Source organism: Pezoporus wallicus, unplaced genomic scaffold (genome assembly GCF_028554395.1).
Source record: "Pezoporus wallicus isolate ANWC-B61680 ecotype Strahan unplaced genomic scaffold, APGP_CSIRO_Pwel_v1 contig_3952, whole genome shotgun sequence".
In the NCBI taxonomy this organism is placed as follows: Eukaryota; Metazoa; Chordata; class Aves; order Psittaciformes; family Psittacidae; genus Pezoporus; species Pezoporus wallicus.
In genome coordinates this window covers 4,399,654-4,422,317 of record NW_026635034.1, presented here as the reverse complement: position 1 = coordinate 4,422,317, position 22,664 = coordinate 4,399,654, and the positions used below count along the sequence as shown (strand labels likewise).

General features: G+C 45.8%; 1 protein-coding gene across 1 annotated transcript in view; it reads right to left on the bottom strand.

The window, feature by feature from the left end:
• FANCI (FA complementation group I) overlaps positions 1-22,664 on the bottom strand; it is a 25,325-nt gene extending 2,661 nt beyond the window's left edge. The window contains exons 1-33 of the mRNA XM_057424268.1: positions 22,505-22,664; positions 22,344-22,416; positions 20,680-20,810; positions 20,151-20,307; positions 20,013-20,070; positions 19,526-19,567; positions 18,934-19,057; positions 17,917-18,002; positions 17,334-17,466; positions 17,016-17,108; positions 16,381-16,517; positions 15,412-15,592; positions 14,781-14,868; positions 13,490-13,620; positions 12,766-12,836; positions 11,770-11,884; positions 10,988-11,110; positions 9,819-9,887; positions 8,460-8,561; positions 7,485-7,664; positions 7,269-7,390; positions 6,741-6,905; positions 6,048-6,227; positions 4,570-4,733; positions 4,097-4,173; positions 3,523-3,639; positions 2,494-2,545; positions 1,784-1,911; positions 1,584-1,652; positions 1,369-1,456; positions 884-1,068; positions 229-285; positions 85-144 (exon numbers count right to left, since the gene is read on the bottom strand). Coding sequence (XP_057280251.1) covers positions 85-144; positions 229-285; positions 884-1,068; positions 1,369-1,456; positions 1,584-1,652; positions 1,784-1,911; positions 2,494-2,545; positions 3,523-3,639; positions 4,097-4,173; positions 4,570-4,733; positions 6,048-6,227; positions 6,741-6,905; positions 7,269-7,390; positions 7,485-7,664; positions 8,460-8,561; positions 9,819-9,887; positions 10,988-11,110; positions 11,770-11,884; positions 12,766-12,836; positions 13,490-13,620; positions 14,781-14,868; positions 15,412-15,592; positions 16,381-16,517; positions 17,016-17,108; positions 17,334-17,466; positions 17,917-18,002; positions 18,934-19,057; positions 19,526-19,567; positions 20,013-20,070; positions 20,151-20,307; positions 20,680-20,810; positions 22,344-22,416; positions 22,505-22,588 — 3,642 coding nt within the window. The 5' untranslated portion in view covers positions 22,589-22,664. The remainder of the gene's footprint in view (positions 1-84; positions 145-228; positions 286-883; positions 1,069-1,368; positions 1,457-1,583; positions 1,653-1,783; positions 1,912-2,493; positions 2,546-3,522; positions 3,640-4,096; positions 4,174-4,569; positions 4,734-6,047; positions 6,228-6,740; positions 6,906-7,268; positions 7,391-7,484; positions 7,665-8,459; positions 8,562-9,818; positions 9,888-10,987; positions 11,111-11,769; positions 11,885-12,765; positions 12,837-13,489; positions 13,621-14,780; positions 14,869-15,411; positions 15,593-16,380; positions 16,518-17,015; positions 17,109-17,333; positions 17,467-17,916; positions 18,003-18,933; positions 19,058-19,525; positions 19,568-20,012; positions 20,071-20,150; positions 20,308-20,679; positions 20,811-22,343; positions 22,417-22,504) is intronic.

Here is a 22,664-nt window from a genome sequence, read left to right as displayed (position 1 = left end):
CAAAGGTGCCCATGCAGTGCAGCTGATACACCACTCAGCATCTGACTGACTGACTGTGATTTTGCTTGTTAATTTAGGCCTTACCTGTACATAAGTAATGAATGAGTAACACTGTGGGGTTAAATGGGAACCTGAGAGCTTCACCTGCAAAGAAGGAAGCAGGGAGGTCGGTGTTACTCCTATCTCAAGGCAATGAGCCATTTCCTCCAGCAATTGGCTCACACTCACCAGCTTTTCCAGCCTTCCTGGAATCGTATTTGAGGTGTTGCGGCAAGCTTGGATATACTGCAAGAAAAACAGGAGAGAGTTTCTTCTAGGGATGCTGTTCCCATTCTGCAGCCTGTATTTGCAGACAGGGCTCAAAGCAGCTCACCCAATGGCACGGTGGGGAGGGCAGGATTTGCAAGAACTATTCTCCCCAATGGCTGCTATAACCTACAGCATTCACCACCTTGTTTCAAACCAGCTCCATGGGCCTGTTCTTGTGGCCCAGTTCCCCCATGTCCAATACTTTGAGCCTTAGATGGGAATGAGAAGCAGGAGCAGGATTGCTGAGCACTGTAAGAACACTACTAGTGCCTTCAGTGTGGCACACAGCTGCATGCAGAGGAACCTACAAGATACACTGGGAAGAACCACTCCAAGCCATGCATGGCCAAATTCAGCTGGAGAGAAGCTCTCCTTTATCTCCACCAACGCAATTATTGCTGCTCAGAAAGGTCATGAAATTGAGGGCATGAAAGCCAATGGAATAGGGATTCATGAGATCAAGAGCTCAGTCCTGAGCATAGCTACTGCCAGGGGTCACTCTGAGCTTGCTGCAGCAGAAAAGGAAGAAGTTTTTAGATCCCAGCCAGCCTACTGTCAGCACAGCAGCACTCACATGTTTGATGAGGGAGGTGAGAATCGCATATGTCTTGCTGAGGCTTCTCAGCAGCGTGTCCACACAGCTCCCTGCAGGCAGTGCTGTCTGTACCAGCTCGTGATAAACTGTCAGCAGAGTTCCCAGCTGCAGAATTACACCTTTCTCCAGAGCCTGGATTTGGTTTGATGCTTGAGAAGACTCTTCTAGAAGAAAGAGATGAATACCTCGTGAATGTGTGTCTACTGAATCCAGTTACGCAGATGGGAGGCACAGAAGACCACCTTTGTGTCTGGTGCACAAAGCGCCAGGGTAGAACAGGAAAAGTAATCACTTGCGGGACTTTGTGACAACACTCTCTTACATTGTTCATGTGGAACCAGCTCAAGGGAGAGTTTAACCTGCCCTCAGATGATGCTACCTCAAAATCCCCACATCTTTTTCCTCTCTATCTTCATCTGTTTTTAACAGAGGTGTAACATTAAGAAGAGAAACGCTTGTATTACCTGACGTGTCTGATCCCAGACTGGTGAGTTTCTTGATAAGCCAATCCACCTCTTCAAGGACTTTATCTGCCTGACCCAGAACCAGCAGCTAAACACAGGAACACCAATAACAAAACAGCTTTTTGGAGGAGTTTGGCACAACAGGCATCTACAAACCACTTGCAGCAGAGCAGCCCTGGGCACTATGGACTGTTCCATACACAGTTTTCACTCACACAGACAGTAGGGGCTGCAGTCTTGGCATTCACTATGGCAAAGTGGGAACGACTCTCCAGTTCTATGTCCTGGTTGGAGGAGAGAAAACAAATTCTGTTGAGTAAAGCTTTAGTTGCTGTCACACAGTTTGCACCAGAGGTGCACTCAGTTCTGCCCTGACAGCACAGTGATGAGGAGTCAGGCTGCTTCTGCATCATACCTGATCTATGTCTCCCAGGCAAGCGTGGATGTCTTGTGCAAGCTCACGCAGCAGACCGACAGGACTCTTGTACTGAACATGGAGGCTGAAGAGCAGAGACAGCAAACCCTTGCAGCAAGATATATCCTCTATGGGGAAGGGAACACAGCCAATTACCAGGTGCAAAGGTCCCCTAGCTATTTAGGAACATCAGATATCCAGTGAGGGAACGCCACGGATTCACTGTGATTTTAACAGTCTGCATTCCCAGAAACAACACTCAGGAGGTGAAAATCCCACCAAAACACCATAATTACAAAAGCACAGTTTACAACATTGGGCATCCCATATAACACTGCAAGGGGGAAGTATGGCACACTGGAACCCTCAGCTTATAGGAAAATGATGACCAGAAGCACGATACAAACTCTGGCATGAGTAGTATCTTTCCAGAGTATAAATCTGTTGATTTGAGCAACAGAAGTGCTAAATAACAAGAGAGAAAAGTCAAGAAAGTGGCTTATCTTTCTTCAGCAACACTATTTATAGAGATTATAGTTTCTTCCTCAGTACCTGTGCTAATAACCACAATGTCATGGCAATTTGCCACAGAATGAGACCTGAATGTATCTGTAACAAAGAGGTAAAAAACAGGACAGACAACAGCAGAGCATCTAAGGGTCTAATATCTGACACATCACATTTAAACATGCTCCCCCAAGCTTACTTACCAAGAGCATTTTCTTTGCAAACTTTGACTGTCCAAGTCAGGAACTGAAGGAACTGCAGAAGGGGAGAAAACAGATCATGGCTTTGAAACAGAATTCAAAGCACAAAACTAACACTACTATTACTACTACTACTAATAAAGCAAAACAATGAGTCGCAGCAAACAAGATGAGAAGAGACTCCTCCTAGCAGAAAGGCACCCAGCCATGCCCTGTGAAGTTCCACAAGGGACACGTAACCTGCTAACAAGTGAAAAGCTGAGATCCAGGAGAGGGGAATGGCTATACATTCCCTTGGACAGAGTAACAGCTCCATTTAATTTAAGGTAAATGATGACTCCAGACTTCTGGCACACTTTTAGTGCAGTTCCTATCTTGTAAAATTGGGGCACATTTAGAAAATGCCTCTTTGCATGGAAGGCATGAGGCACCCGGCCAATTTGGACTCGTCACAAGTCTGCTGGCCTTGTTTGCCTCTATTCCCATGCGGAAGCTGTGCCAAAGCCAGGCTCTGTTAGCAGTCCCTACTCAAGCAAACAAGTCATTCAGACTCCAGGAGTCCAAAACCAGAATCAGAATGTGCAGGAGTCGGATGGGAAAACAAAGTGTTCTTAACTGTGCAGGTGTGTGACAGGAGAATCATAGGATCCCAGACTGGTTTTGGGTTGAGGGGATCTTAAAGCTCATCCAGTTCCAACCCCCTGCCAGGGGCAGGGACACCTTCCACTAGAGCAGGTTTCTCCAAGCCCCTGTGTCCAACCTGGCCTTGAACACTGCCAGGGATGGGGCAGCCACAGCTTCTCTGGGCACCCTGTGCCAGTGCCTCAGCACCCTCATAGTAAAGAATTTCTTCCTAATGTCTTAAATGCTTGACAATGTAACAGAACTGCCCCTTTGCCATGGTGTAATCTGCAGGAGAAGGCAGAACACGCACACATGTCAGAGCCCTCAGATGTCAGACCAATCTGATCATGTTCTCACACCCATGGCCACGACATCCATCCCTGCCACCCCAGGAAGGCTGTCAAGTACCTGCTGAGAGGTTGGATCCAGGAGTTTGGACAAAGTGGAGAGAACTGTGATGAGTGACTGCGTTTCCTTGGAGTTGAAGTCATCTTCAGAACTGCTGAACTGGTTCACAAGGGACCTCTGATCATGGGAAGGAAAGGCAGAGGCCCTGAGCCTGCATACTTGTTGCAGGGCCATTTTAAGAAGCAAATAACCAGAAGCTGCAGCAGATAAAAGAATCAGCAACAAGGAGAATGACAAAGAATGAATGTAAAAACAGGACTCTTCTGAAGAGCAAGTACTGGGTTTTACGAGTTCTTACACAGAGGCCTGCATATGACTCAGTGTGACCTGTATGATACTCAGGTGTTTATCCTGCATTGAAGGACCCTTTAAATGCACGTACACTTCAATCCAGCTCTTCACAGCACCCTGAAGAAGCCTTCCTTAGGGATGGGAAACTTCTGAACTGAGAGTGAATCAGTGTCACATTTCCTATCACACACTCAAGCCTGTGGTCAAGCAGCAGAGAGCAAGCAGCGTTTTCTGCCAGAATCACCAGTGCTTTGGAACACTCACAGCACAGAGTGGTACTCACCTGAAACTGTCGGATCTGGAAGGCAGCTTTCTCTGTGACATTAATATCCGTTTCTTCTGCGTCACCATCAGTAATATCTGGCAGAGGTGCAGAAAAAAGCTAAATGCCAAAAGCAGAATACAGGATTTATTTCCAAAAGTGGCAAAGACTGCAAGTGCTCACAGCTAGGGGAGGAATACAGACTGCAGAACCGTGCTGAGCACAGAAATGTGTTAAAGACAAACTTCAAATAGACCAGTGCTATATCAGAACCTAGCTATCCTCTGCCGACTGAGAGCTCTCTAAAAGCAGGTAAAGAGATATCTGGAACTTGCCTCTGGTGTGAAAATCAATGCTACTAAACCCACCTTGTTACTGAGAGACAAGGAACAGACCCTTCTCTCTCTAGTTATGGATAAAGGGTCCCCACCTACCTACACAAGGGCTGGAAAACAAAGGCCAGAAGCCAGAACAGAGCTGTACCATGTGCCTACCCAGGGCTTGTAGAAACTGGGGGATCCTGGCAGAGTAGAGCTGCTGCACTGTGTTGAAGATCCGCAGCAAACCTTCCAAGCACAGAAGTGAAATGCTTTTGCCCTTCTTCTTCCCTGACTCTTCAACAACAGTGGGAATTGAAGTGTACCTCCAAAGCAGAACCCTACAGGATGGGAGATGAGTTAGTATCACATGCTCCAGTAAAGCTGGCTGCACAGTGCACGAGCTAGAGCAGGGCTAATCACAGATTCTACTCTTTGGATTGTATTTTAAGTAGGACTAAATTGGGATGTCTTTTTCCTATAGGAAAGTGGAGGGAGAAGAAATCAATTTTTAAGAAGATTTTGTTTCAATGTCAGCAAAACAGCTACAGCTTTCTTCCTGCACAGCTAAATAATTTAATTCTTTCCAGGTCCCAAGGGACCTTCCAATCCCATTTCAAATCCATCTTTATACACTTATTTCTTCCACCTGGCTTTTCCTTCTGTCTCCAACTACCCACACACTGACCACTGGTGTCAAATCTGTCAGTGACAAAAAGCTTTTCTCTTGGCAGTTTTAGTCTTGTGAAATGTCAGATATCACTATAGGGCTCTCTAGTAATAAAACCAGAAAGGTAAAGGCAGGAAAAGCAAAGTGAAAAGCTTTGAAGAAAGCAAAACTGTTTGGCCCAAAGGAGACTTTTCTATTTGTAGGCAAACATCTTTTTCTCTGCTCCCCTAAGCCCACTTCTTCCCTTTTTTGTTCCCTCTCCTTTCTTCTCATTAGTTCTGTCTCCTGCACAGATGATCTTATTCTATTTCAACGTCCAATCACACAAAACATGTAGCTCACATGTAGTCCTAATGACCGCAACAAAAATAGCCTCTATTATTTGGGGCAAGACACAAAACGGGCATTATTCATGGCAGGGGTAATTTGCATTTTGTGCTCTCTGCTGACTGGGATCTGAAAAGACCCCATGCAGATATGACCTAGATCCCAAAAGACATTTACATGGTTAACATTCTTGGCTTTCCAAAGGATTAGATGCAGGATTGTCTTCAAGCATCTTGCAAAAGTCCTAAACAAACGTTTTCTAAAGCTTGTGTCTCTCTTACATCTGTTTTATACTTTAGCTAGAAGTGAATTTTAACTTCATTGCATCCCAGAGGCCTCAAGAATCCAGCCTGTAACAATCCTACCTCCTCTGTGACAGTGAGCGATGAACCAAAAGTCACAAAGAGGCTGAAAATGAGAGTTTGATGGTGTTTGGTTCTTCCAGGCCAAGTACCATTATTAGAGCTGTATCACTCACTCTGGCAAAGCAACTGTACTGCCTCCACTTGATTTCTCAGGAGCAAAGAAAGGCAATGATCTCAACCCAGTAATAATAACTGTTTGAAACAGTTACAGACCACATTCTTCTTTCAAAACCCTACTTGAGAATCAGAAATGCTGCTCATTGCTGCTGTGTCCACATGCCACAGCAACTCACTGCGTGACTTTGCACAGGTTCTGAAACATCTTGTCAGGATTCTGTCCGTCTGGTCCATCCGTTTGTCCTGTCTCCTCCAGCTGCTGCACCTTCTGCAGAGCTACACTGACAGCATAGCGCAGGAACTCCGTACTGGAGCGCAGGACTGCCAGGCTCTCCTCATGGCTTTGAGCATTGTCCCTGAAGGATCAAGAGCACCGTCAGAGAACTGAGCATGCACTCAAAAAGCACAGAGATTCAAAACCTAAATATATATTAACAAACAAAATCATAGCTGGATTCAGGGTGGAAAAGACCCTTTGTTTTGGTAGCTTGTAGTGAACACTTGGAGGACAGAGTTCCACCAGCCTTTCCAAATATACAGACATGGTTTCCATTGATGCCTGGCTCTGTTCCATACAGCTCAAACTGGAGTTTGATGTCCAGGAAACAGCCCAGGACTGGAAGAGCGGAGACTCTCTGAGGTCTTGCAAGTCTCAAGCAAGACCTGAACAAGCTGGTTTGTCAAGACCAGCTCTGGTTCCTCTCTGGACTACGATGCTCTCCAGACAACTGCTGTTACCATGCATGCTTCATATAGAAATTACAGTGCCTGTACCCTGTATGCAGTGCACAAGGCAGCCAGCATGCAGACAACACAAAAGCAGTGTGTGAATAGGCCTTAAAGCTACTCCAGATGTGACTGCTTCTCACCTGAACAGAGCTGTGAGCAGAGTAGATATAAAACCCATGGACAGGAAGCTCCGTGGAGTTTTGTTACCCAAGTTAGGTTTGTTCTTTCCAGCTTTCTCCTTCAGGATTTCAGACAGCTTGTTGTAACAAGTAAACAGGCCTAGGACATCCTCAAACTTGCTCTTGCTGCAAAACCGTAGTAGAAAGCATTAATGGATAAAATCCAGTCTTACAGTTTCCCATTTGAAGCTCCAGTTACCAAATTACACAATGGCATTTTCTAAATGATAAAGCATAACATACGGCATCTCCCCACCTCCCTAACAGAGTATGCCTCATCCATTCCTCCTCAACCTGCTCCTCTACAAAATGTCACATCCTATCTCCCACAGCACAAGCCACTCCTCAATGTTCTGTGAGTCTGAGCCACTCACACTCAGAAAACACCCTTCTAAATCTGTGCTGGCACTATTACCCTGTGCTTGCAATGAGGCTGTACTCCGAAGAGCAGGCACAGCTAGCGCTGGAGGGCAAGATTTGATGTTTTACCTGAAATTCCCTATGTTGAAATTGTACTCAATCAGGACCTCACAAATTCCCATCACCTGAATGGCATAAATGTTATTCTTTACACCGACACCAGAAGACAGAGAAAAATCTGCCGATTTATCCTAAGAGGTAAAGGAAACAAGTGAAAAATCTTCTCAAAACCTGACAAGAACTCAGTGTCTTCTTCCACTGAGTCAAGCTGAGAATCTGATTTACCAGTTCAAAGTCTTCCAACTCGCTCTTGATCATTCGTCGTGTGACAGATTCTAACATCTCTTCAAAGTTTTGCTCAAATCCCACATCCTCCTCCTCCTCATCATCTTCAGCTCTTTGGCAGAGATGCATGGTGCTGTTATACCAGGCAAGACAGTGTTGGATACAGCAGAGCAGATGGGCCTGAAGGAAGCAGCCACACAGTCACACTCAGCCTTCTAGCTGGAGGTCACTGGCATGAGGGGAAACAGGCCAGACTATCATAGTTGGAGGCAAAAAGATGCCTTCAGGGGTTCATGTAAGTCCCAAGAACATGCCTTATTCTGGAAACATGGGGATGCTTAATCCTACACACAACTACCCTGCCCTAGCTTCAATGTCTGCCTGAGCTTGGCTATATAGGATGCAAAGACTTAAATCCCACTGCTCCCTCAAACCATCCACCCCATCTGATGGAAAGGGAACTCCAAAAGGGCTCTCACTCTAGCTGAGGTGTGTGCTCTCTTCCTGGGTGTGCTACTGCAGCACAGCACGGAAGCTTCCTTAGGGGAAAACACAGTGACTAGTTTGAATTGGTTCCTTTGGAAATCCAAGGAATTGTTGAGGTCTCATCTCCAACAGTTTCAAAGGAGCAAAACCAAAGGGCAGATTCTTCCCCTATTACAAATACTCACTGCAGGACTATTTTATGTGGAATTAAGTTAAAGGAGAGACAAAAAGCCTAGGGTGAGTTCAAGAGAGTGTAAAACAGCTACACTATTCCTAGAGCATTTTTCACACAGGTCACCTAAACCACTATGCAAGTGGAGCGCTAATAGATAGCCCGAGGCAGGGGTGAGATGCCCAGCTCTACTGTCATTAAAAGAATTGCTCCAGGCTAGAAAAAGCTGAAGAAACACAAGGTATTCAGCTCATGTAGCAGCACGACTAAAATGCTACGGAACAGATGAGCTTGCAGCTGTGGCCTGTAGCTCTTACCAGTGGTTCTTGCAGAAAGATTTGATCTCCTTGAGCCATAATACATCCTTCAAGTTTCAATGGAGGCAGGAGGTCTGGCTGGGGCAAGTAATATTGCTTTATCTGTCACAGAAAACAAGAAATAAAAATAACCAGTTACTTGGTAACTGAGCCTCCCAGGTTGTTTGGAAACAGAAGATAATCTTCACACTCCATTTCACAGAGCAAAAACTGGCACTGTAATAAAGGGACTGTACATCTACGTGAGCCATATCATCCATTAGTGATTAAAAAGCCCTCTTGAGTTGCTTATGTACCTCTCAGCCCTGAAACAAGTTTACCTGACCACTTGCTATTGTGTTGCCTCCACATGCAACACCACTTGCATTTCACCTGCAGTGCTACTCATCCTTTAACTTGCTTAGTTAAGGACCCGCACTGAACGCTTGGCCCTGTTATGGCATCCAGCTTCCTGGCCTAAGGGTGCAGGCAGTTATGGAGGCTACACTTGGCACTAGAACAAATCCATCAGAGATTATGCTTGCATCAATTCCTGTCTATATCCAAGTACTGATACCTTTTATCAATACTTGGAGGATATCCCCTTCCTTTGGCACATGACAGGAAGGTGATATCCTCCAAGTACTGATATAGGATCAGAACCAAATAGGGAAAGTTATATATATAATGATGCTATAAAACTCTATACATTCACACCAACTTCCCCTTAAGTGCCCTCTGCAACCTAAAAGCTGCCTTGTCTCTGTTCATGTTCCTTTCTCAAACCCTCTACTGTCATGGGAAAGCTGGAATTAGTCAGCATGAACTCTGTGGATGATTAAAGGGAAGAAAATTACTTGTCTCAAAAGAAAGCACAGCCTGTCCAATGGACTGAGGAAATGTGATTGTCTTGTTGCCATGAGCAACACTGTTGGGGGATGAGTTAATCCTCCCAGATCCTACATGGACTTGGGTATTCTCCCGATGGGAGGACAGCAATAATAATTACTCTGTCAGCACACATCCTTGGGGAAGTATGGGAGGGTAACTGCCATGCACTGCTAACGAAGAGGCACAAAGCACTTCTCTGGGCTCATACTTCTCACAGCACCTCAGAACTGAAGGGTTGGAAAGGACTCCAAGAGATCCTTTCTCTACCATCCTGTGAGACGATATGAACCAGTCTCCAGACGTTTCCCCAGTCTGCTCTCTCAAGATAGCAGGGATCTGAACACCTCCTTAGAGAAGAGCCACACACTTAAACCTGTTTCTAGTCTAAGGGAGAAATATTTTCCCAATATTTAACCTGAATTGTTTGCTGTAGTGGTTGCAGTGCAGAATTCTTAGTCTCTACAGCCACAGCACACAGCATTACTTTACCTGGGACAAGAGTGTTTCCATTATAGAGCTGGCCAGCTGGGAGTTCCTGCGAAGGACGTCATAGAAACCCTGGAGACAGGAAGGAAGGACAAGTTGGCTTTACATGACAAAGAAAACAGACCAGATATAACCCAACAATAAGTTGGTGTCACAAGACACCAGTGACCATTTGGCACTGCAAGGAACTGTGAGGAAGTAACAATGTGCTCGGTGTAAAACCCCATACCTGGCAAAGCAAAGGCACCACAGAAAGAAGGTATGAATCAGAAAGAGTATGAATTTCCTCACAGGGGCCCTCCTACAAGCTGTATCTCCCTAGCAGCGGTGGCATCAAGCCCAGAGTGACTTTCACCGCTATTTAACACTAGCACTAGATCCAACTTCAAACTGTGAAATCCTGCTTCAAAGGCAAAACAAGCCAGTGGGGAAACTGTAGGAGGCAAAAAAAATCCTTCAGACTGAGAAAACTCAGTGGTGGATAAAGCAAGCACAAGTCTTACAGCAAGTGACGAACACACCCAAAACTTGCAGCTCACCAAAGGTCAGTCCAACCAAGAAAGAAACAAAATCTCTCTGACCTGAATAGGTTTTTTCTCAGGATGGTACCCCATGGTTACCTCAAGCGCCAAGATACACACCCCCAAATGGCTCTTTATATTAGGCCACTTGTCACAAGAAATGTAAAGGACAGACAAGCATCTGTAGAAGCTTGCAAAAGGAAGAGGAGAAAAGACTGATCCCTGCTGCAGTGTTTAAGGAAGTTGCCACATATTCTCCAACCAGAGTTTTCTTTGGAGCTCATCATTAACTCACAGCAACTCTGTCTATCTGATGTCTGTTACAACACTCCTCACTGGGCATCAAACATGCTTCCCATTTCCTAGGCCACACTACAGAAAGAGACGTTGATGCATTCTTCCTTTTAAGCAGTGCAGGAGATGAGGAAGATACATCGCTGTGTCTTTGGGATTACAGTGATCCAAAATAAAAAGCAGAAGGATTAGAAAAATAAATATAGTCCCTGATACATGTGTCCCATGAAGAACATAACCGAGATGGTAGGTTGTTTTCCACAATAATGTGATCATTACTTACCTGGGGCTACACTAGAACCAGACTACAGAAGAGACAGTGGCTGTTTAAAAGGATATTGAAGGAACCACGTTTACCTCGTATAACATGAGCCGAACATCCGCCTGCTGGCTCAGACACCGCCTCAGGCTGCCCAAGATTTCAAGGCAGAAGGCCTCATTAGCTGCAGAATTATAGCAGGCATGAACATCTGCCTGGACCTGGGAGGAGATATTAGTCACGTTATAGTGGTTACATTTCTCAAATTATCACAACACACAAGCAAGGTGATAAGGGGCCTGGCCCCTAAACAATCACTGAAACAGGCCTTAGCATGCTGCCAGGCTCTTTATCATCATCACGGAGTAGTGTGAATGCTCCCTAGAACACTGGTGCTGTAAGACAGAATGAGAGGCAACACCCTTAGGCCAGCTTCTCATTGCATTTCCCAAAGCTCTCCTTCCAGGACTAATCCTTACTGAAGTTTTATTCCCATTTTTGGGAAACACTCTACTCTTGAACTGTTTCAAACAGGGACTCTTCATCAGGGAGTGCAGTGACAGGACAAGGGGGAATGGGTTCAAACTTAAACAGAGACGTTCAGGTTAGATATGAGGAAGAAGTTCTTCCCTCTGAGAGTAGTGAGGCCCTGGCACAGGGTGCCCAGAGAAGTGGTAAATGCTCCATCCCTGGCAGTGTTCAAGGCCAGGTTGGACAGAGCCTTGGGCAACATGGTCTAATTGGAGGTGTCCCTGTCCATGGCAGGGGGCTGGAACTGGATGATCTTAAGGTCCTTTCCAGCCCTAACTATTCTATGTTCTATGGAATTAGACATGAGACTCTCATCTGTCCACCCCAGGGGCTGCAGAACAGCAGTTACCTGAGTGGCACCAAAGGCCTGGCTGCACTGAGAAGAGGCCAAGCTGCCCAGGATCTTAAAGTTTCTTAACAGAAGCAAAAAGCCAGCAACTGCAGCTTTCCGAGCATCGAGCTGCCTGTGAGGCAGGAGAAAAAAGAGAAGCATAAGGAAAAACTGAAGCAAGAAGCTCAGAAGTAAATACAAGACCAACTTGGCAACAAAAAAAGAGTCCACAAATAAGGACGGACCGGGCCCAGTGGAAGCGTATTCCCCAAGAGGGCAGCACAGTCCCAAGGAGTTGAGAGCTTGGCAGTTTGCTGAGAACTCCTTTGCTCTACACTCTCACAAGTCAAGTTCCTTTCTGTCTTAGCAGAGGGATAGACCAAAGCATTAAATATTCCCTGAAAACTGTAATGGGAAAGTCTCAGAGCTGGAAAATTGCTCACAAAAAGCTGGTGTTTTGCTTTGCTCATGGGAACCTCTGGGTCTTTCCCAAGAGCAAGTCCCTTGCCTTGAATAATAATCCTAAATTACAAATTCTATATTCATAACCAGGCAGCCACTGCCCAATAAAATCCAGTTTATGATCACAGCATCACGAAGACAGCAGGATGGTTTGGACAAAGCATTACCAAGACAACAAGCCTGCTTCTCTACCACCCTGTAAGGGATCAGAGGGAAAGTGGTAGCTCAGCATTCCAGACTCTCCCTAGCATCTGGATGTACTCAGCAGTGTAGACACATGTTGGAATTAATTTTAGTTTTGCCTACTTATTTGGCATTCCCAACAGCTTTCTGAATTCCCAAAGCCCAGTTAGCTGGGTTTGGGATTTGTGTCTCCGTTCAGTAAGCTGTGACTGTATTCAGTGCTAGGTTAAAGGGTTAGGAGATGTCACCATCCAGTTATGGGAAGAACATAGTAAGAAGAGACTCATCCAAACCAAACAAAACATACTTCCACTCCAAAACCATAGATGAGTTGTGGAAATCTTTTCAATGAATCCCTTCCCAGCTTACCTGGAAAAGATAGCTTTCTGGAGAACAAGTATCAGGGAGTCCCTCACTGACATGCTGACTTTCAGCAGAGGCTGGAAAGGAAAATAGACTTTGGAGAGAAAATCACTAAGGCATGCCAAGCCCTTGGGGCATATGAGCTCATCTTCCTCAGGCCCATCTGGCCCTGCGTTTTCAATACTGTCATCAGTACAGTAGGAAAACCAAACCATTTTAAGCCAGTATAAAATTAAACCCAGAGAGCTGTAGCAGTGAGACACCTCACAGGTTAGTGAGGACACGGTGCAAGGGTTTGGGAAAAGAAGAGTTATCCCCAGATTGGACAAAGCAGGTAAAAATTTAATACCAGGGCAGTATCTCAGCTCAGACAAAGAGAAACACTGACATAGAGCCTGGAAGGAGAAAAATCAACATGACAGCTCCAGCTGTTCAGTTAAACACTGTATACTTAGTTTTGTACAGTGTGTAGCATCTGGGCATCTGCTATATGAAAGTTCAGCATAGAGCAGCTTTGGTACCATGCCAGACCACATCATATGCTTTTTTTTAGAGGGCACATGCAAATCCATGCTTGAAGAACAGTTCCATGCTACATCAAACAACCTACAGCAGAGCATGAAGGTTTATTTTACAAGGAGGTTTAACAGATCATGCATATAATTGTGGCCTAGTGCTGTCACTGGAACTAAACTAGCAAGGATATTCATGGAGAAATGCAAAGCTTTACCTGTACTGCCCGGAGAAGCCCTTGCACTGTGTCAATGGGCAGAAAGGACAAATTGTCAAAGGTCTCTGTGACTTTGGAGGATGAAGACTGAAGCACAAGAGGAGCAGACACAACAATACTGGACAGCAAATCTGAAAAACAAAAGGACAAACGGGGTAAGAAAATGGGCAAGAAAAGTCTGACCAAAAGATGTCTATAGAGCTAACAATTACAGAATAATCAAAGCCCTTCCATCGTACAGAGGTAAGGACAGGGTGAGCACTGAAAATCTGAGCTCTGCTGCAGTCACAGTGTAAAATGCTCACAACCCAGCTGAAGGGCTTCATCCCACCAGAGGGCACTGAGGTATAAGAGAAGAGGCTGCAGCAGAGGCATTTTGGCAGTCCCAGTGACTCCCAAGCACCTGCCCAAGGACGAGGAGGAAGTCAAGGCTAAGGAGCATGGAACAAAGTGCTGACTGATGGATACCAACTTTCTGTGCGTCAGCTGTGCCATGGCAACTGCCTGCAAACATATACTTTACCTGTGGTGAATACATGGTAATCTGATGCAGCTGACACCTTAGTAAGAGGGGAAGGAACAAGTGATTTTCTTGGCTTCAGGTCACCTCATCAGGAACTTAAGAAAGCCAACTGTATGCTGGGCTGCATCCAAAAAAGCATGACCAGCAGGTCAAGGGCAGGGATTTTTCCCCTCTGCTCTGGTGAGACCCCACCTGGAGCACTGCATTCAGCTCTGGAGTCCTCAGCACAGGAAAGACATTGACTTGCCAGAGCAGGTCCAGAGGGAGACCACAGAAATGAAGAGAGGTTCTACATCCTCTGATAAGAAGAAAGGCTGAGAGAGCTGGGGTTGTTCAGCCTGGAGAAGACTCTGAGGAGACGTTATTGCAGCCTTTCAACACTTAAAGGGGGCTTATAAGAAAGATGGGAATAAACTTTTTAGTAGGGCCTGTTGCAATAAGACAAGGGGTGATGGTTTTAAACTAAAAGAAAGTAGATCTAGACTAGCTATAAGGAAGAGAGTTTTTACAGTGTAAGTGGTAAAATAGTAGCACAGGCTGCTCAGAGACATGAGAGATGCTCCACCCCTGGAAACACTCAAGGTCAGGTTGGACAGGGCTCTGAGCAACATGATCTAGTGGAAGATGTCCCTTCTCATTGCAGGGGGATTGGACTTCATGATCTTCAAAGGTCCCTCCCAACCATTCTATGAATCTATTAACTTGTTTCAAGAAGCTATATTCTGAGTTTCTACAGGACAGGACACATTTCTCTCTCTTTCCTGTTACCTATGAAGTGGCTGACAGGAGACCCTGCTTTTGTGAGGACTCTGTTCAGGACCTGCTCAAGAATATCGCTTCTGATGGGCTCATGAACCTGAAACGAAAAAGAACAACAAATAAAAACGATGCCTCACAGCACAGGCATCATGCAGCACAAAGCAAATCCAGATCTGACAGGTAAGATGGAACTGGCTGCCTGAAGTCCCCTTTCAGCTAAATTCACACAGGTTGATTCAGATTCCATCCCAGGCCAAACAGAATCAGCCCATCAGAGGCACACACTTGAAAAATACTGGGTGACATCAGTGGTGGGATGCATATTTACCACTTCAGTGGAGATGTTGGTTTCAATCCCACCCATAACAGATCTCCTTTGTCCCTCTGAATTTCTCTATCTTCTTTGCAGTTTCTTGGAAAGTGTAATAGGGATTACACAAGTATCATGGTAGCTGGAACAGATTAGGATTAGGTCTTCATGAGGATGGTCTCTTCCAGTTGGACAGGGGCAAATAGAAAACTAAATCTGGTACTGTTTGTAAAACACTCCTGATGGATACAGCAGGCAGAGTTCTGACACCATTTACCAACAGAGTTCTCTCTCCCCACCAAAAAAATCCCTCTCCAAAACACACAGTACCTTAAATGTTTCCAGCAGGATGCTTGCTCCCAGTCTGCAAGCCTGCTGAGCTGGCATTTTTGAAAGGCCATAACTGGCATCAGCAGCTTTTCCTCCAAAGGGCTTTTTTGGTTCATATGATTCCATTAGGCTGAAGCCAAGATCCACCAGGCCCTGTGTAACATGGTCCCAGCCAAAGGCACTGAGGAAAGCATTAAGCAGACCAGGAAAAAAACAACTTAGTCACAGAAAAGGTTTAGATTAGAGCAGTTTAAAGTAAAATTTTCTACAGTCATTCCAGGGTCCAAAGCAGCAATGGGAGATGCTTGATCACACCAGGGAATATCCCTCACAAGCCCATGACTGTCTCTAGGCTGAGGGACAGGCATTCAGCACAACACATCTTGCAGTCCAGACTTCCCTTCCAAAGGTTTCCTCACTGTGGGGAACGATGTGCACTCAGGTCTGATCTGAACGTGACAGTAGGCTACAGCTGGGATGCACAAATACCCTACTGATCCTGAGATCTTCAAGTCAGAAAGGAAGAGAGAAGAGGAATGCCTCTCATCAAACTGAAGGACAGCTGCTGACAGATCAGAGCTATCCTCCCACAGGATGTTTAAAGGACTAACCATGTGGGGGAAGAAAACAGTGGACCTATCACTCATTCCTTGATCAGAACACAAACTACAGCCAGCAGCATGACTCATACCATCATACTGATCATCAATTTATACTGAGCTTCACCAGTAAGAAGCAGATGGAGGGTCCTGATCAGTTTAGTCCTTTGTACCACCAGATGCTGGGATCTGAGGGAGGGAGAGCAGATTTACACAGCTGAATTTTGTTGCCTTTTTTTAGGTCACCAATATGAAACTAGGATAAACCTTTGGATTTTGACACTGTTCCCTGGCCAGCAGTATTTAGCATCCCAGACCATTCACCTTCAGAAGCCCTCTTAGTGTTCCGCAGCATGTGGCAACAACTCACCTGTTTTCCACCACTTCGAGAATGACAGCAGTTACATCATATTGTTGAGGAAACAAATCCTGCAGAAACTTGGAGGCCTGAAGGAACTGCAGGTCCTTGCAGCTTCTTGTGATTGATGTTTTCAAGAAATCAAATACCTGGAACATAAAATCATTGAGTGAGAGGAAATGATCTTTGAAATGAGACCTGTATAGTCTTGGGTATGTTCCAGTAAGAGCACCAGCCAGAGCACAAGTTCCAGTAGAGCCTGCCAAAAGTCTGAACTCACTTCTGTCTCAGGACAAATACACCAGCCTCATTAAGTGCCTCAAGGAGGGCAACCTGCTGCCAGATGCTCTTCAGGTGGCCACCACAGAGCCAAAGCATTACAAAAAGAAGACATTGCTTTTCTTCTCATCCTGTAACACCAACCCCCAGGAATCACAACTCTGGAAAGTTCTGATATTGCTCTGGGGTCTTTTATAGTGTTCAATAAACTACAGGGTACCAATGACCTAACTGCCTCCCCACAAGCATCCTGAAACCATTTTAAGACTAGCTCTGATGGGAATATGACCTAACCATGCTTCCTTTCCCTTCCAAGAAGTGCAGTGTACATCACCATGAAGTTCTCTGCAAGCTGATCACCCACATACCTGCTCTTGCTGTCTGTGTTTTACTGCAACCGATAGCAAAAGAGCCACGCTGAAGGGACACAGGGCTCTAGCAGGGTCCTTCTGCTGCTCAGTCTAGAAAATGGCAAGCAACAGTCAGCTGTTACCTTCAACTGCAGCATCCCACTAGCTCAGGGAAGCTGCAAGGCACATCTGCCTTCAAACATACCACAGCACTTTTACAAGTGAACATGACTGCAAACACAAAAGCTGTTAAATCCTTTCTACAGATAACCAGTTAAATTTAAAACCCCTGCTTCAGCATCTTCAGCAGCAGAGCCTGCTCCATCTGTGTCCTACCTTTAGATGTTTGATTAGTTCCTCGCCGAGGTCCTGATCCAGGTTGATAACAGAAACAATATGGAGAATAACGGTGCCCTCCACATGGCGGAGCTGGTCCAGGGGCATTGTGGCTACCTCAAGGTCCCCTGATCTGTAAATTGCAAAACCAAGCCATCCAAAGCCATGAATCATTTCTTATGCATCAAGGAGGATGTACTTGTACAAGGTTTAATAACTTGAATTTGAGGAGCTCTGGCCAGGACCAGGGTGACTACAATTAGAATCATAGAATAAACTAGGATGGAAAAAGACCTTCAAGATCATCAAGTCCAACATCAAGTCCAGCACTGCCAAGGCCACCACTAAACCATGTCACTAAGGGTTTCATCTAAACGGCTTTTGAACTTCCTTGGGCTGCCTGTTTCAATGCCTGACCACGCTTTTGGTGGATATTTTCCTAATATCCAGTATAAACCTCCCCTGGTGCAGCTTGAGGCCATCTCCTCTTGTCGTATTGCTTGTTACTTGGGAGAAGAGACCAGCCACCTCCTATACATTTACTCAGGTAGTAAGAAAAGGGGATGACAGAGAAACAACTTACTGTGGAACCTTCTGTTCTTCCTTTTGTCTCTTATCCAACTGATTGAAAAAACTGATGATTCCTTCTAAAACAGTCTTCTTACTGCCCTGCAAGGGAGGACATCACATTGAGCCACTACAAGGCTGGTACCCATCAATTACAAATGTCATGGTATCCCTTCTTTTCCCTTCATCAATCCCTGAGGTGGGGAGGGCTCCCATGCAGGTCATTTCCAAATGAAGCCATTCTGGTTTAGTTTGTGTATTTCTTTTGACTCTTTATTAAAGAGTTGGAAGAAGCTGAATCTTCCAGATGTTCTCAGGGTTTCTTTAAGTTGTTACTAATTAGAAAGGATCCTTTATGTTATAAATAATTGGGAAGGCTTTATGATATAATCAATTGGGAAGGCTTTCAAACTCCTAGCCTTCAATCTATATATATACACATATATATTTGGCCAGTGGACCTGAAACCAGGTGGAAACCAGGAAAACCTCTTAAAACACACATATCATTTGTCTTTGACAGGATCACTTTTGGAATTGACTCAGTCATAAATGAAGCCCAAGAGCCAGATCACCCTGTCAAAGGGCAGATATTCTTGGCAGCCTCTGCTTGCAGGAATAGCCCAGGAATGACTTGTTTGCGGCACAAGTCAGACTACAACCCAGAAGACAGCTATACTGCATGAGCTATTATTATAGCGTGCAGACCACAGAGTGAGGAAAACCACACTTAAGGACACTGAGAAAAAACAATCCTCTCTGCTGTCTGACAGGTCTGTGCTCACCCCTTATTTCCCAAAGGTTTCCTTCCTTCCCCACAAGGAATATAAAGATTGTATGCATCTCTGAGCAGTCAGCTTCTTCGGGCTAGCAGAAGTTGGAGAAATAAACCTACTGATGTCCTGCTGCGTCCTGCTCCCCACAGCACGGTTTGGAACAATGAGAATTCCTGCCAAAATGCAGCCTACAGCTCAGTCTGTACAGCTATTTTTCTCATGGTACATACTTAGGAGGAGGCTCACATGAGCTCTTACCTTTGCAGAAAGCAGCAGCAGCTGATAGACCAGAGGCGGAATTTCCTGCAGGTCTAATTTGGAGAACATCCTGAGGACCTTTTCTACCACAAACTGCAGCTCCTCTCCTGAGAGTGGAATATCCCTGTTGAATCAAAGATGCAGCCTAATAATTTCCACTGATTTCCTTCAGAATCCCACAGCAGATTCAGCCCATAGCTAAACAAAAGCTTCTAATGTACAGACAGGCAGCAAGTGCTCCCACAGTCCTCACCAGAAGCAGTTGCCAAAGATTCCTCAAATCCCTACCTCTGTTCCAGGATACTCTTCTTTCTGTGCTTAGATCTCTTCCACATGATGTTCACTAATGTATTATTAACTTGCCAAGGCTCACTCACACATGGAATAGAAACAATGATGCCATGCCCAGTCTTTGGGCCATGCCTTCCCAAAGCTGTGTTTTGTGTCCAAATGGATCCAACATGGATGTTCATTGACCAACCATTCACGTGGCTGTGCCTGGTATGATCAGACCTACTTGTACTTCCCCCAAACTACATGTGAAATAGGGCACAGCACATAGAAGTGTTGATGCTGAAGGGAAAAGAATTACCTGAACATGTTGGCAAGATGTATCACACTCTGAGGATCCCACCTGGTACAACAAAACTATGTCAGAAAATGGAGAGCAAGCAGAATTACCACTTAGCCCTTCCCTCCTCATACACAATTACTCAATGTCACCATTTCCTGTTATTTTCTTGTATTAAGATTAGAAGCCAGGTTTCCACCAGAAATCACCACCACCACCCAGACTGGTAATGGTTCTCAGCTGCTCCAGCCCCCACAATAACAAATACCAAGAGAGAAATGAAAACAAGCACTTTCCAAGACCAGTTCATGCAACACTATTACAAGATCTGGGAGCAGGGTGTTCCCTTGCTATCCCAGCCAGAGAAGACACTGTCAGGGAGGGCACAGATTCAAGGATGATAGAACAAGACACAGGTGGTGACATCCAGCTCATGATGATGCCTTTTTCAAAGCACAACATGAAGCTGTTTTGCCATGTAACTAAGAGCTAGCAGGGATGTACGTACTTGCTGGAGCAGAGAGTATTTATCAGCTGTTTCTTAAACTCTTCGCCATTCAGTTCACCTGAAAAAGCAAAAGTCTTTGAGGAGCTGATTCCAGAGGAAGGGAGGACAGGCTGTAAAGAAGGAACTGAGAGGGATTACCTTTCCCATAAGCCAGACTCTCCTTTGAACTGGCCAGTGCAGTGAGAACAGTGGAAAACAACTCCAAGGATTTCCCATTAGACAGGTTGCCACCTTTGATAACATCCACAAACAGGGTGGCAAGTTCAGCCAAGGCAGGGCCTGGCAGCTGGCGAGCCTGGGAGAACATACAACGTTTGAAAAGCCTGAGGCACTGCACAGAAGTCCACATATACATCCAAACCATCACCAAAACTCAGCAAACAACAACATTCCTACTGGGAAATGTTCCCCTAAAAGCAGAATTTGGCCCTGAGATCTCTATTTTGTATAGAATAGAGCAGTGTATCAAGATGACATACTTATAGGTTTGGAGTTTCAAGTCTAAATTAAAGATAATCACATTTACATACACAGTAAATTCCAACACCAGCTAACTTAGTCCAGGGTGGATCCACGGAAAGGACACAACTCATCTTCCTCAGTGGCTGAGTGAAGTATCTCAGTCGACACACAAAGTGATACCCAGGAAACCCAAAGGAATATCTACCTCCAGCATGAGCAGTCCTATGATTTCAGACACTTTGGCCAGATGCAGGTCTCCTGACTCCACCAGCGGGATGCAGTGCTTGTAAACCTGAAGCCTCCTGAGAACACCACTCTGCTGGGAACAGGGGGAGCCTTAAAAGGAGGAAATAAAGAAAACAAAGAATGGACAAAAAGTTATGGAAGTAACAACATGTTGCTAACCAACAGGAAATTAGCAGGGCTGAACTATCACCTGACTGCAACTCCCTGCTTTATCTATCTGACACAACAGATAAATAAAACAGAGGACAGGAAATGAGAATCTCTTGGATAAAGCAGCTGAAGCACTGAACTCTGCTATCACACCCTGTGCTTCACTCAACCTACTGCCAGAGATCAGGAAGTGTCAAAACGCTGAGAAGAATCAGGTTGGCAATTAAGTCTCAGCTGGCTCAGCTCTACTCTAAGGTGCCTGTGTTGTCCTAAAAGTGGATTTGTGCCCAGTGTGTAACAAATCCACACACTCAGGAGATGTGTTGAGCCAGGCCTGGGCGGGCTGTTACACAAGTCATGCACATCAAGTTTCAGGGCTCTTTTATACACAAAAATCAGAGATTTCATACTGACTGGTTATTAGTTAACATATGACGACATATTCATTCATATAACTGCATGCTCAGAGGAAGGGTCTTCACCTGGGTCAAGGTCTTTTTGATCTGTGGGTGTGACTACTAGTATAATAATAAAGGCAGCTCACTTCAGAATGAATCAAACTTCAGAATCAAACTTCAGTTTGACTGCCAAGTTGGTTAATTGGACAGTCACTTTGCCAAGCTGGAAATAACATCCTCAATCCCAGATGTTCTCCTTTGATGTTTTAAACAGAACCAGGTCTTGGTTTTACTCATTAAGTCCTTATTGCTAATGAACATGTTCTTGACACAGGTTCAAGACCCTAATATGTACAGTAACTATGACTACCAACAGCCAATGTAAAATGTATCACCTAAGGGTGGGCAAAAGTAAAGCCCACTCACAACAGGCTCATTAAACATGTGTCAGTCCAGTCTCCTATCTCCCTGTACCCATTTTTGGGTATCACATTTCCCTGGGCAGCCCTGACCAGCTGATTTTTGTAGAATCACAGGATGGGTTGGAAGGGACCTTAAGCTCATCCAGTTCCAACCCCTGCCATGGGCAGGGACACCTTCCACCTTCCACTAAAGCAGATTGCTCCAAGCCCCTGTGTCCAACCTGGCCGTGAACACTGCCAGGGATGGGGCAGCCACAGCTTCTCTGGGCACGCTGTGCCAGTGCCTCAGCACCCTCACAGTAAAGAACTTGTTCCTTATATCTAACCTAAATCTCCCCTGTTTAAAGTTGAACCCATCACTCCTTGTCCTATCACTACAGTCCCTAATGAAGAGTCCTTCTCCAGCATCCCTATAGGCCCCCTTCAGTTACTGGAAGGCTGCTAGGAGGTCTCCATGGAGCTGAACAGCCCCAACTTCCTCAGCCTGTCTTCATACGGGAGCTGCTCCAGTCCCCTGATCATCCTCACGGGCTCCCCTGGACCTGCTCCAACAGCTCCATGTCCTTATGTTTGTTTCCACCAGAAGTGACACGTCCTGGTGCCCATGACCACTTCCCCTCACCCCCACCCAGCGCACCTCAGTGCTCACCCACCTTTGAAGATGCCTCTTAGCAAAGCTGCCGTCTCCCTGCCGCTCAGGGCCTGCCTTGTCACCATATCGCCCAGCTGCAAGGGAAGGGGACGCCGTGAGCTGCGCTGCACCCCCCCCCCGCCCGCCCCGCACACCGGGCCCGGCCACCGGGTACCCGCGCACCTCGCTCTCCCCCAGGCTCTGCAGGGCCTCCTGGAGCCGCTCGGGAGCCTCCTGGGCCGCCAGCGCCAGGATACGCTGAGCCATGGTGCCGGGACACGGGCACAGCGCCCCGGAGCTCGGCCCCGCCGCCGCGAAATTCCCGCCCGGAAGAGCCCGCCCG